The following is a 14487-nucleotide window of genomic DNA, read 5'->3' on the forward strand; positions in this document are numbered from 1 at the left end:
AGGCTAACCATGATGTTGTCATTATTAATCTTCCCTCCCCCCCAAGTATATAGATAAAACCTTATCAACATATTTAATAATATTCTAATAAAAGTAAATACTCTTACGGGGCAGGAATAGGGAGATACTTTGGGAGAGTTGTCCCAGTGGCGAGTGGCATCGACCGGTCTTTCATCCTGTGCACTGCCATTTTATTCAAACATAACTTTATTGAAACTTTATTCAAACAGCTGTTATAGGTGGGGCACGACTGGAGCATTCCACTAGCTGAATGTTTGATCTCAAGGGGTTGTGTGTTGCTTGAGAAAACCCTTTTACAATTTTAAACTTTTGTTTATTTAACTTTTTATTTAAAACTATTTATTTTTAAGTGTGTTTATTTCGTTTTTCTGAAACTTTTTACTAGTTGTTTGAGTTTCCAGTTGATTGAGTGCCAGATAATGGGGATTTTACTGTATTCTTCCAAATGTTGATAGAAGTTTCTGCTCAACCAGTACTAGGTGTTGTACAAATAGTTTGAAATGTGCGAGTTGTAGGACTGAATAAATGGAGGTGAAATAAGCTGTCATGAACACGCATGTGGAAGTTGACATGTTTTCAGTTTGTGCACCTGATGGTAGTGGAGAATGAGAAATGTAAGCCAATGAAAGATCCTTGGGGGTCACCAGAGTTAATAGAGTGAGAGCAGAAGATATTTTTATTTTAACTTTAGACATACAGCATGGTAACAGGCCCTTTCAGCTAACGAACCCATGCAACCCATCTAGGTAGGAGGAAACCGGAGCACCCAGAGGAAGTCCATGCAGACCTAGGGAGAAAGTAGAAACTCCTTACAGACAACGCCAGATTAGAACCCAGGTCACTGACACTGTAACAGCATAATGCTAACCATGCCACCCTATCTCACAATGATTGGATTGGTATGGATGGAACCATGTGAATGTAGGTCCATCCATTTGGATGAAGGTGGATTGAGTCATCAGTAAAGGATATGATAGGATCAGGTACCTCAAAGGTGAGGATACGTTGAGAAGGGCAAGAAGCAATAGATTACCATGGTCACAATCACTTTGTCTGGAGTTGTTTTTGTACTGTAACAGGGCAATAAATAAACTGTCAAATCTTGTTTATGCAGTGTTTCTAGGTGGCCAGTCTGTATCTTCAAAAGTTGGAATAGAAATCCCATTATTCCCTTGCACTATGGAGCTCTTTGGATGGCTTGATTGTTACTGGTTTGTATTTGGCTCTTCCACTCTGACACAGGGACATTTTACAAAAGACCCAAAACCTGTAAAATGTTTACCAGCTAGCATCCCATCAGTGTCTGGAAAGATCACTGCTAGAAAATATTTCAACCCACATATTGAGTCGACAAAAAAAATTCGCCCTTTGAGTCCACCTGGCTTCATTGTTATACAATGTTTGGTTGCAATTCTTGCTCTTTATTAGTGAAATCACTGAACATTTATGAAGGAGAAGTTACTAGACTGTTTGCTATAATTTGCAATGATCCTTTTCGTATAGAATCTGAAAGTAAACTTCATTTGCTGCAAAATACAATTGATGTAAATTCCTCCACACCTCCATCTATGACTGACAAAGGATATTAGAACTTACTCTGTTCTTTGAATCCTACCATAAGTTACCATTTTGATTTTTTTTACCAAATTGAACTTCAAAGTTTTAACTAAAGGGTTGGTGATCAACTTGGGACATATATTTAAAGGGGAAGAATGGTCATCTTTCAAAGTCTGCACCCAGAAACTGTTGAACAGGAAGATTAGTGACTTTTCTTGTTTCATCAAATTGGAGCCAGATCATCCACCGGCAATGCCATTTATGATGGGAGATGAAGGTTGGGGCAAGTATATACCAAAAATATGAAGAAGATGACAAAAAAGCAATTTGGAATATAAAGTCATTATCATGTGAAAATGTACCATTCTTACCGAGACTGGTCAATCTGGGATTCCAGAACCACAAGAATGTCATTGGTGCTTAACTGTGCTCTGAAGTAAACCTTTCAGTTCAGACATTCAGGAGTGGACGATAAATACTGGCATCAAATTGATTCCCCCATCTCGTAAAAGAAAAAAGTCTCTTGTCTTTTGATAACTTCCAGGTGATGAATCTGAATTCTGGGCTTAAGCAGTCAGGTATAAACCTGGGATTAACACTGACAATGCTGCTCAGGAATCCTGCTTAATCAAATCCTTGATGCCTTCATACTTCTTCGATGAAGGACTCAAGCCCAAAGCATTGGTTACGAATCTTTATCTGTTTGACCTGCTGAGTTTCTCCAGCATTGAATTTTTAAAGTTGAAAGAACATAATAGCTTTCATGGATTCACAGCTGAGCGTGTGGTTTGCTATAATTTGCAATGATCCTTTTCATATAGAATCTGAAAGTAAACTTCATTTGCTGCAAAATACAATTGATGTAAATTCCTCCACATCTCCATCGATGACTGACAAAGGATATTAGAACTTACTCTGTTCTTTGAATCCTACCATGAGTTACCATTTTGATTTTCTTTACCAAATTGAACTTCAAAGTTTTAACTAAAGGGTTGGTGATCAACTTGGGACATATATTTAAAGGGGAAGAATGATCATTTTTAAAAATCTGCAGCCAGAAATTGATTTCTCAGCAGTTTCACATGTGCAGGCTTGTGAAGCCCAGACATGTGACCTGATTACATTGTAAGAAACTATGGCATCATGCAGGACCTTGCCAGTTGACTCCAGGCTCTACATGTCCAACTGTTGTTGCAGATCTGCCCAAGTGTTTGATAATTGATAATCAAAGGGATTAGAAGCAGCACAACAAGATCTGGGCAATTATTTAAATAAAACATGTGTTGGATTAATCTTCAAGGAAGGATTCTTTGATATATTAGAACTCCTTTTTTTCCCCATTTAGAAAATAAAAATTGAATTGGAACATGTGAAACAACAGCTTACGGTAAGTTACAAAATAAACATGTTGAATTATTACAGGTGCAGACTATGTTTTTCTGGTTTCTATTTGCTCGTGTTAATTTCAATGCTTTTTTTTAGGATGAAGTTAAGAAAATCAGGAATGATACAAAACTGGACATGAATTTAGAGAAAAGCAGAATCTTGGACTCAGTAATATACCATTAATTTATATTGTTAATGTATATTAGTTCTTGCAGTTGTTTCATGTTCACTCCCTGTCCTCACTATTTATTTCAACTGATCAATTTTCCACATTCTAGATGGGGCTAAGTGTTGCTTTGAGTTTCAGCAAAGTTGAAAGATGGGGCCAATAACTTGGCCAAAGGGAGAGGAACAGGTATGAGGAGATGTGGATGTTGGCAGGATAGTGGAGAGTAAGCTTCATCTGTCTCTCATGACATCTTAGCTGTCCATCAAGGTGAATCTAGTCATTCAATTTGTAACTGGTCCAATCCGCCCATGGAATGCAGCATCTGAGTGCAGTGGGGAAAATAGTACTGATCAACCATCCTAAGTTTGGAACTTTAAGTTTGCGTTTGATTATGGAGATAAAACCCATAGCCCAAAGGAAAGTTCTCATCTTTCTGGCAGAAAATTTAGGCAAAAACAAAGTCTCATTTGTGTGAGAAAACAGCATTACAGGGTCAACAGCCTTTGATAGACAACCCGCTGGACCTAGAAATTAGCAGCCTGGTAAATTTCATTTTCTTCCGATGCTACAATATCCTTCCTTAAGTAAAATAACCCAAGTATTTGAGGCATGGCCTCACCATCATCCTTAACAACCCTTTCACAATAAAAGCCAAGATGCTCTTTGCCTTCTTAACTACTTGTTGGACCAATCTTAAAATTTTATGAATTTGATTGCACTAGAATACTCCTATAACTCTGAGTTTCACTCGTCATCTCTGCCCATCTTACCAGAGGGCACGACTTCACATTTCCCCTATATAAAACCTCATTTGTCAGGTTTTCACCAAATCACTCAATCAATCTATGTTCCCTTCCAGAATCACAATGTTCTCATTACAAAATGCCTATTTACCCATTACTGTATCATCGTCGAACTTGAAAACCTTGCACTTCGTTCTCTCTTCCTGGTCATTAATGTAAATAGAAGGGGCAAGAACAGATCCCCAGTGGTTACATTTCTCCAACCTGAAAAGGACACGAGTTAAGGATGAAAAGGAAAAAGTTTAAAAGGGAAACATTAGGGGAAACGTTTTCACTCAGTGGTGGGATGGTGGAATAAGTTGCCAGTTGAATTGGTAAATCCAGGCTCAATTCTGACATTTTAGGAAAAATTTGGATAGGTACGTGGTTGGGATAGGCATGAAGGGATATGGGACAACAGAAAAAAAGCTCAGAACAGACTAGAAGGGCCAAAATACCTGTTTCTGTGCTATATTGTTCTGTGATTTTGTGACCCATTTATTATAAATCTTTGTTTTCTTGTGATGGCTAATTTTCATTCCATGCTAACATGCTTATCCCTGTTGAGTATTCACAGCTTTTTTTTCTTATTTCACATTTCCACCACCTGCATTTTATACTTGCAAATATGTTTTCCTTTCTAGATTGTGGTAGATGAATGGTCTGAATGTAAATGTATATTTTGAGAGGAGATCACTGTATCTCCAAATATCACAAAAATATAATAGCAAGGCAGGTACAATGTTGGCCAAGGTCTAGGCTCTAAATAAGGATTAACTGAGGGTAAATTGTTCTCAAAACAAAAAGGAGAATATTAAAGAAATTAAATCTTGTAACTTATTATCACCACACATCATTTTAAAGAAACTTCCACCTTCATGTAACAACTTGATTGATCAGAATGCTGCAAATGACTTAAAGCAAAGCAAATACATGGTCTTAAATTATCAGAATGCATCATGAAAAGTTATTTTGGTTGGGAAACCCAGTATCAGATATATGTTAAATGGAAAATTCACGCTAATTCACAAAAATGATCTTGCAGATATTTTAAAAAGATATCTAGTAACCTGCCAATGAAATCTATAATAGAGTCTTTGACAAACATTTAAATACTGTACATAATTATTGTTAAAATTAATTTAACAAGTATTGGGGAGAAATATGCAAATATTTCACTTCTATAATAATGATGTAATTTTCTTTGTTAGTTTAGAGAACAAGAGAAGCAGTTAATGACATCTAAAAATGAATTTACTGAACTGGTAAGTGCTTTTAAGGTTATTAATATGCATGAAAAATGTTACTTTTGTGATTATGAAATGAGGACACCTCTCAATTACTTTGTCTTCTGGTGTGATAATGTCCACACATACCTGATCACACTTTGCAAATAAGCACAGAAGAACATTTCAGCAAATTCGCAGAGGTACACACATTCAAACATTAGAAGGTAAAATTGTTAAGGTATAAGGTTCCTTTATTGTCAAGTGCATCAATACACAAAATTTATTAACTATTGTTTGCTATAATGGCACACAAAGAGGTGCCACTAGCCTAGCAATCCTGCCAATAAGAAAGAGGAGCAAAAGGTAGGCCCTTCTGAGACATGGAGTGCCTATAAACTCCCCCGTACTTCTTCCAGTCCATTCTAGCAGTGATCGCGATCTTCTGGTTCCAAACCTCCAATACACTGAGGAAGCTGTTAACATCTGAGGCTCTTACATAAGAAATAAGAGCAGGAGCAGGCCATCCAGCCCATCGAGCCTGCTCCGCCATCCAATAAGATCAGGAACTCTGCTCATCCTAGGCACCCTCATGTTCAATCCCAATCCCGATACCTGGTTCCTATGAGCCTGTCTCCAGCAGCCTGGTGTGGATCATTCGGCCTTTGAGCCTGTAGAGCTCGTCGAAAGAACCAAAGACTTGTTGATCCAAACCAAGGCTTTTATTAGCAAAAGACAGGAGCTCTTCACAGGTGGCCGACCTGGCTAGGGCACAACCCTTTAAGGCCCAGACAGTAGGCGTGGCTAAGCTCTCAGCCAATTGCTGTGCGCACAGTCATTACACTCTTGATACTGTAACTATATACATTGGTGATAGGTCTGTACTATCACAGAGCCCCTAGCTGGTCTTTTGTAGCCTTCTTCCTTGTAGGGTCCACTTTCCTGCAGGTGCTCTGTGTTGGTCTGTTAATCCCCAGGAAATGCTGTATATGTGGATTTAGTGCTGCTTAACTTTGCCCAAAAAAAAGTTGAACTACAATTTTGAATTACAGTATGTAAGGTAATGTTAATTTCTAGTTTTTGTTAACTCATAAATCTGAAATCTTAAATCTTCAGATATTGAAATGTTGATTTTGAAATCTAATTTTTAACTATTTTCTCATCCAATTTAAACTATCCATCTCTCCATTTTCTTATTATTTACCCATGTTTTCTTTTCAAGTTGAATTTGCCTGCTTTTAATTTATTCTTACTTTTTTAAAATTTAGAGTACAGTATAATAACAGCCCCTTCTGACGCAAGTATGATAGAATTCCCATTATCCAGCATCTACAGGGATTGTGGATGTTGGATATGCGAATTTTCCGGTTGATTGAGACTCACAGTTCCAATGCCAAACTAATACATCTGCATTAAGACAAAGACAAAAGAGAGTGCAAAATGTTAAGTCATTTGAAAAGATCAGTATTGTAAGGTTCACTTTAATCAGGTAATTCCTATAACTTATAAAATTTATAACCTAACCCCAGTCGCTAGATTGTAACAGTGTTGCGCTAGCCGAGCCACTGTGGTGGCGCACATCTCTGTGAGCGAATCAGCTCCATTTGTACCGGCAGGGCAGCTGCAGAAGATGGTGCCGTCAGGGCTTTCTCATTGCCTTGTGGCTTAGGCCACAGCTCGCGCCCCGGGCCACGTGATGACGTCACTGCTGCGCGGGGCGGAACTCACGTTGGCCTTAAAAAGGCACACGCAAAATTCAAATCAACAGTTCTACTGGAAACCCCACCGAGTTCAGTGGTGTGCTTTGTGTAGCAGCTGCTACACAACCATCATAATTCACCCCATCCAATTTTAAACGTGTATTTTTTTACTTACCGTACTTGCCGGTGTATAAGAGATCCAAAAATCTTACATGCCAAGTCTAAATTTTGCATCTTGACAGCAAAGTCTCAATATCTTCAAGATACAATTTATTGTCATGTAATAAAAAAATGTAATATTACATAAAATAGCCTTTTGTTTACTGTAAGGCACATAGATTCACCATCAGCAGAAATTGCGTGGTACCTCTTACAGTGAAAGAAAAGCAAAAGAGTGTTCACCCAGTCATTAAGTGTCTGTGGACTCGCCCAGCGCTCCGGCTGCCTTGCAGCCACAGAGTCCATCCAAACCATTGGCAACCTGAGGTCTAGATCCGAACCTCTCACACGATTAGGAACCCTTCAGCACATTTGGTACCCTATTGCATCCTGGTTCAGTCAATCTCTCAACAGGCCACTGCCTGGGGTGAGTCCCTTGACTGCAGTGTCCAGCAGCCTACAACCTGCATGGGTTCCTCAGCTTGCATCACCAACAGCCCTCCTCCTGAGTGTTCCTCAGCTGCATAATCTCCCAATGGTCCACCGCCATGGTCACCATCTCTGCTTCTCCTTCTCAGATGGGGTTGGTCCCATCCCCTGTAATCTTGTGCCTTGCACCAGTCCTTCAATTCCCCAGAGTCTGCAATCCCTCGTGGCTGCTGCCGATCATAGGTGCCGCCATCTTGGGTGCGGACCGCACAGTCGCGAGATTTTAAAGAAAACTACAATCGGTTCCTTAACAGGCCCCTTAAAGCCTGTATGGGACTAATGGCAGTAGGACTGGGCAGTAGGACACTGTGGAGGAGCGCTGTGTCTCTCCTCCCCCGCTCTCTGCAAGTCTTTACTAGTGGCAGCACTGCCATTACAGCAGCTCCAACAGCATTACTATTTTCCATTCTTCCCCTTCCATATCCTATCCCCATCCCATCGGCTCTGTCTCAAGTGTCCCAGTCAGGCCCGCGACGCACCTTCTCCACACTGACAACCCGACTCACCTCCACACAAGTGTCCCAGTCAGGCCCGCGACGCACCTTCTCTACACTGACAACCCGACTCACCTCCACACAAGTGTCCCAGTCAGGCCTGCGATGCACCTTCTCCACACTGACAACCCGACTCACCTCCACACAAGTGTCCCAGTCAGGCCCGCGACGCACCTTCTCCACACTGACAACCCGACTCACCTCCACACAAGTGTCCTAGTCAGGCCCACGACGCACCTTCTCCACACTGACAACCCGTCTCACCTCCACACAAGTGTCCCAGTCAGGCCCGCGACGCACCTTCTCCACACTGACAACCCGACTCACCTCCACACAAGTGTCCCAGTCAGGCCTGCGACGCACCTTCTCCACACTGACAACCCGACTCACCTCCACACAAGTGTCCCAGTCAGGCCCGCGACGCACCTTCTCCACACTGACAACCCGACTCACCTCCACACAAGTGTCCCAGTCAGGCCTGCGACACACCTTCTCCACACTGACAACCCGTCTCACCTCCACACAAGTGTCCTAGTCAGGCCCACGACGCACCTTCTCCACGCTGACAACCCGACTCACCTCCACACAAGTGTCCCAGTCAGGCCCGCGACGCACCTTCTCCACACTGACAACCCGACTCACCTCCACACAAGTGTCCTAGTCAGGCCCACGACGCACCTTCTCCACACTGACAACCCGTCTCACCTCCACACAAGTGTCCCAGTCAGGCCCGCGACGCACCTTCTCCACACTGACAACCCGACTCACCTCCACACAAGTGTCCCAGTCAGGCCCGCGACGCACCTTCTCCACACTGACAACCCGACTCACCTCCACACAAGTGTCCCAGTCAGGCCCGCGACGCACCTTCTCCACACTGACAACCCGACTCACCTCCACACAAGTGTCCCAGTCAGGCCTGCGACACACCTTCTCCACACTGACAACCCGTCTCACCTCCACACAAGTGTCCTAGTCAGGCCCACGACGCACCTTCTCCACGCTGACAACCCGACTCACCTCCACACAAGTGTCCCAGTCAGGCCCTCGACGCACCTTCTCCATGCTGACAACCCGACTCACTTCCACACAAGTGTCCCAGTCAGGCCCTCGACGCACCTTCTCCACACTGACAACCCGACTCACCTCCACACAAGTGTCCCAGTCAGACCCGCGACGCACCTTCTCCACACTGACAACCTGACTCACTTCTACATAAGTGTACTGGTCAGGCCTTCAACGCACCTTCCTCATGCAGACAGCCTGATTCACCTCCACACAAGTGGTGACAGCAAAAAGAATGCGAGCACATTAAGGGGCATTGCTAGTTCAGTGGGGCAAACCTGTGCATGTCCAACAAAGTCTAAGCGCTTTCCCGTGGGGTTCATCCGCTCAGTCTTACTTGCTTGAAAACTTTATTTATTTCCTTGGTGGGGTTTTTTTGCTGGTTGTTCGAGTTTCCGGTTGATCAAATTCTGCATTATGGGGATTCTACTGTTTAGTAACAGGGCCTGTACTCCCCTAATACAGTGTGACATTCATGTGACCAATCAACGTACCAACTCTCTACATCTTTGAAATGTGGGCGGAAACCAGAGCACCTGGAGGAAATCCATGTAGACACGGGGGATTTACTGTAGTTCTTAAATGCCATTGGTTAAGGGAACATGTTTGACCTGGTAGTTGCAATGCCTCATGGGTTCTGCTAGCTATATGAAGATGGTGGGAGTGATTCAGCAGACAAGAAAATAAGAAATAGGAGCAGGAGTAGGCCATTCGGCCTGTCGAGCCTGCTCTGCCATTTAATAAGATCATGGCTGATCTGATTATAGGCATATCTCCAGCTACTGGCCTTTTCCCCATATCCCTTAATTCCTCCACGATGCAAAAATCTCTCCAATCTTGTCTTAAATATGTTTAATGAGGTAGCTTCCACTGCTTCCAGGGGCAGAGAATTTCAGATTCACCACTCTTTGGGAAAAGCAGTTCCTCGACATCTCCATCCTAAATGTACTAACCTGAATCTTGAGGCTATGCCCCCAGTTAAATTCCTCCTCCACGGAGCCACCTGAAAGATGAACAATAACATTATAGATAATTAACTCCCCCTCCCTCGAGTTTACAGATAAAGCCTAACTTAATAATATAACAATAAAGACACTAAGCAGGGATAAGGAGACACATTAAGAGAGTCACCCCAATGGCGAGCAGCATCAACCAACTCTTCATCCTGCATGATGCCCTTTTATTCAAACACAACTTTATTCTTAGGTGGAGGGATTTACCTTTGGGTTTACTAGGGAGGATTAATACCATAAAAATGAATATTTTTCCTAGAATACAATATTGTTTCAATCAATTCCTTATTTAAAAAAAAAAGTTTTTTTAAGGATTTATATAAAGCGATTAGAGAATTCTTATGGAAGGGAAAATTTCCAAGAGTAGCAATGAGAAAATTGATGTGGGATTTTCAATTTGGAGGTTTAAGATTACCGAATTTTCAGCATTATTATGAAGCAGCTCAATTCAAATTTCTTACTGCATTAATGAATATGGACGACCCACCTAGTTGGGTAAAGATAGAAATGGCGGTTATTTTAGAAAAATTTCCTCATGAGTTTTTATTTCGATGGAATAAAAATTTATTACGAACTTATGATGTGCCAATATTGAAACATTTATTGAATTTATGGACAAGTAAACTTAAAAAATTGGGACTTAAAAATATATATTCTGGAAGATTGCCATTATATAATAATCAACTTGTTCCTTTTACGGTCTGCAATGCCACTTTGAAACAATGGGAAAAGAAGGGAATAAAAAATCTATCTGATTGTTTTTCTGAGGGTTGTTTTTGTTCCTTTGATGAATTACAAAGGAAATATGATATTAGTGCAAATTCTATATTTGTATATTATCAATTAAGATCTTTTGTAAAACAGTTATGTGGTCGACATATCATTTTATTGACTGAATCTAGTTTTGATGAATATGTACTTTCAATACCAAAAAAGGGATATATATCTGATTTGTATTGTATTTTACAAGAAATTTATAGTAAAAAAGACTGGGATAAAGATAAGTTGAAATGGGAAAAAGATTTAGGATATAAAATAGCTGAAGAAGCTTAGATGGAAATTTGTCAGAATAGTATTCGGAAATTAATTAATGCTAGACTAGCGATGATTAATTATAATTTTATTCATCAGCTAAATTTAACGCCGGAGAAATTTTAAAAATTTGGTTTTAGTAAGTTGGATTCTTGTTTTCGATGTGATCAGACGGCCAATACTTTTTTGCATACTGTTTGGCTTTGTGATCGATTGCAACAGTTTTGGAAAGGTATTCAATCTGTTTTTAACAGTTTATATACTATCCATCTTGTATTAGATCCCAATATATTTTTATTAGGGAACATGCAATCATTAATCGATTTAGGTTTAGAGGATTATCAGATTTCATTCATTTATTTAGCTTTAGTTGTGGCTAAGAAATGTATAGCACTTACTTGGAAAGGTAGAAATATACTAACTTTAGATAAGTGGTATTTGGAAATGAAATTTTGTTTGACTATGGAAAGGATATCTTTTTCATTTCAGGATGTCTTTTTATAAGTTAAAGTGGACTCCGTTTGCTAATTATATGCATTTAAGTTTGATTTAAATATATGTTTAAGTGTGATATTTTAGTATTGACAATTTTTTTTTGTTAGAATTTTTTTAGGTTAAGTTTTATCTCTTTTTTAAGTGGGTATTTTTTTTCCATATATAATATTGTCAATTTTATTAACTCTTCACTCTTTATTTTGGGGGGGAGGGTTTGACTAATTTTAAGTTAGACTATTAATATTGTGTTACAATTAACGCGGGGGGGTTATTTTGTGTAGTTTTCTGATGTAATATTGTAATCACCTTTTTAAATTTTTTTTTCTATTTTTCTTTAAATGTAATTCTTTATTGTATTCATGTTATAAAAATTTTAAATAAAGTCTTTAAAAAACAAAACACAACTTTATTCAAAGTTAGTTTAAATAGCTACTACAAGCAAAGCTCAACCAAGGCACTCCGCCGACTGAATATTTGCGCCCATCTTCACCAAAGTTTTGTGTTACTTCAGAGAACATTTAATTTTACAATTTTAAACTTTTATTTAAATTTTATTAATTTTTATTTATTCTAACACTATTTATTTTCCCCCTTTTTTTGCCAGTTGCTTGAATTCCAGATAACGGATTTTACTGTAGTTGCTTACTGATAACTCATTCTGTCTCCAGGGACGAGGGGAAATAATCTCTTTTGAACCCAATAGTATATTGCTATTTACAAATGTACTTATGGCATTTTATTTTACAGAATTCAGAGACAGAACGTGCCATAACTGAAACAAATAAAAAAATTGACACAGATGTGGCTTCACTTAAAATCATGTTGGAATCTCTTAAACTGGAAACAATGAGGTATCTTGCAGGTAGGATCATGGAAATGGTTGAACGTATGATCTGAAGATGAATCCTGTGTTTTATGCAGGATGAGGACAAAGAGGAGGGGTGCAATCTGTACAAGTTCCCACATAACACAGCTCTGAGTTTGATTTAATTTGTAGCATTTTGGCAAAAAGAGCCAAATGGATATGACAATTCATATAACAGTATGCTGCCAGTTTTAAGAGAATGATTATTTCATTTGGGTATGCAGAGGTATAACCTTGTATGCAATCCTCATTTTTCAAAAAGTAATCTGGATATTGCAAGCCTTCTCTCAGTGATTCTATTTTTAAAACTATTTCTTGCTGATTGGTACATTCAGAATTTTAGTTCAACATGGGACTACATAGGAAGTTTAAACATGGTTAAGAAAGCAAAAAATTGTTGTAGGTATTTGTCATACAGCGTGGAAACAGGCCCTTCAGACCAACTTGCCACGCTGACCAAAATGTCCCACTCACACTTGTTCCACTTGCCTGCGTTTGGCCTGTTTTCCTCCAAAACCATCCTATACATGTATCTGTCCAAAATGTTCTTAAATATTGAAATACCTGCCTCAACCACCTCCTCCAGCAGCCCATTCCATACACTCACCATCTTCTGTGTGGGGGGGACAAAAAAGTTACACTTCAGGTTCTCATTAACAGCTCTAATTAGTGTAATGATGAAATCTCTTTCCCATCACCTTAAACCAGCATCCTTTGGTTACCAATTCCCTGCACTGGGCAAAAGACTCTTTGCAGTCACCTGATCTTTTCCTCTCATGGCTTTGTACACATTTATGAGATCACCCCTCATCCTCCTGCACTCCAAGAAAAGAACTCCTAACTTCTCCCTTATCTCAGGCCCCAAAGTCCTGGCAACGTCCTTGTTAATCTTCCCTGTAATGTCTTAAACTTGACAACATATTTCCTGCACCACAGTGGCCAAAACTGAACACAATACGCCAAACAAAATCTCATGTATTATCCCACCAAAACCAGGAAATTGTCTTCCTCTTCCCTGTTTAGGGTGATGAAACTATGAATTTATGATTAACATTTTTGACTCAGTTTTAAGATATCAGCATGGGTACTATTTATTCTTGATGCTTTGTTATTTAAATTGGGATAAGGCCAAAGCAGAAACAAGTTTGGCCCAAGTGGGCTATGGTGTGGTAGAGTCCGGGGCATTCACATTGTTGACAGAGTTGCAGTGGAGGAAGTCTTTAAAGGATTCCTTCCAGCAGGCAGATTGTTTGTCAAACGGAGCTCAGTGGGTGGAAGCAAGAGAGCAGATTAAATTACAGTCCTGCTGTAGGTGTCATGGATATCTGTGGATGAAATAATCGAGCAAATGCTAGAGGCCAGACCTGGGATGTTGTTAGGTCTCTTGGGCTTCCCCCAACGAAATAGTACGTCGGTCTGATAATGCCATTCTCCAAGCATTTTGTATAGAGAAGGCAGCATTGCAGTTTGTCCTGCAGATCACATCTTGGAGAGTTACAGGGCGGTCAGTTATTTTGTAGGGAAAATTGTTGAGACGCAAGATGAGCTCAGTCTTGAATAATCTCTATCTTTTCTGCATTTTCTCTCCACAAAATGAACCTACTGCCTTGTTCTCTAAAGTAAAACATGAAAATCTGTAGACACAATGGTTGAAGTAAAAACACAATGCTGGAGATACTCAGCAGGTCAAACAGTGTCCTTTATATAGTAAAGGTAAAAATACATAACCGACTTTTCAGGCTTGAGCCCTTCATCAAGGTATGGAAAAATGTCAGCAAAAGGGTAGGGGGGGGAGGTGTGGTCACAAAGATGGCAAGTGATAGGTGAAGAAGGAAGGAAGGGTGGGGACAACAGCGATGAAGGGGAGGAGGGATAGCTAGGTTAAGGGAAGGGAGGGAGGAGAACTGGAAAGGGGAGGGGAAAGAGGAGAGCAGGTTAGCAGAAACCGGAAAAGTTAATGTTAATGCCACCTGGCTGGAGAGTGCCCAGAAGGAAAATCAGATGTTGTTCCTCCAATTTCCTGGTGGTTTTGGT

The 14487-nt window shown here is 40.2% G+C and overlaps 2 protein-coding genes across 11 annotated transcripts in view; one reads left to right on the plus strand and one right to left on the minus strand.

Annotated features, from left to right (window-relative positions):
• Window positions 1-14487, plus strand: part of ccdc90b (coiled-coil domain containing 90B) — a 33243-nt gene that overhangs the window by 14334 nt on the left and 4422 nt on the right. For 3 of the 4 annotated variants that reach the window (XM_069890975.1, XM_069890977.1, XM_069890978.1), the window contains 4 exons: window positions 2924-2965; window positions 3061-3132; window positions 5127-5180; window positions 12336-12450. In XM_069890975.1, coding sequence (XP_069747076.1) covers window positions 2924-2965; window positions 3061-3132; window positions 5127-5180; window positions 12336-12450 — 283 coding nt within the window. The remainder of the gene's footprint in view (window positions 1-2923; window positions 2966-3060; window positions 3133-5126; window positions 5181-12335; window positions 12451-14487) is intronic. The other variant, XM_069890976.1, reaches the window with a different exon arrangement.
• Window positions 9814-14487, minus strand: part of LOC138739258 (ankyrin repeat domain-containing protein 42-like) — a 75090-nt gene continuing 70416 nt past the window's right edge. For 3 of the 7 annotated variants that reach the window (XM_069890970.1, XM_069890972.1, XM_069890967.1), the window contains one exon: window positions 9815-10051. In XM_069890970.1, the coding sequence (XP_069747071.1) occupies window positions 9891-10051 (161 nt within the window). In that variant the 3' untranslated portion in view covers window positions 9815-9890. Of the gene's footprint in view, window positions 10052-14487 lie in introns of all 7 variants that reach the window. The other 4 variants (XM_069890969.1, XM_069890968.1, XM_069890971.1 and 1 more) reach the window with 2 other exon arrangements.

Source organism: Narcine bancroftii, chromosome 7 (assembly GCF_036971445.1).
Source record: "Narcine bancroftii isolate sNarBan1 chromosome 7, sNarBan1.hap1, whole genome shotgun sequence".
NCBI lineage: Eukaryota > Metazoa > Chordata > Chondrichthyes > Torpediniformes > Narcinidae > Narcine > Narcine bancroftii.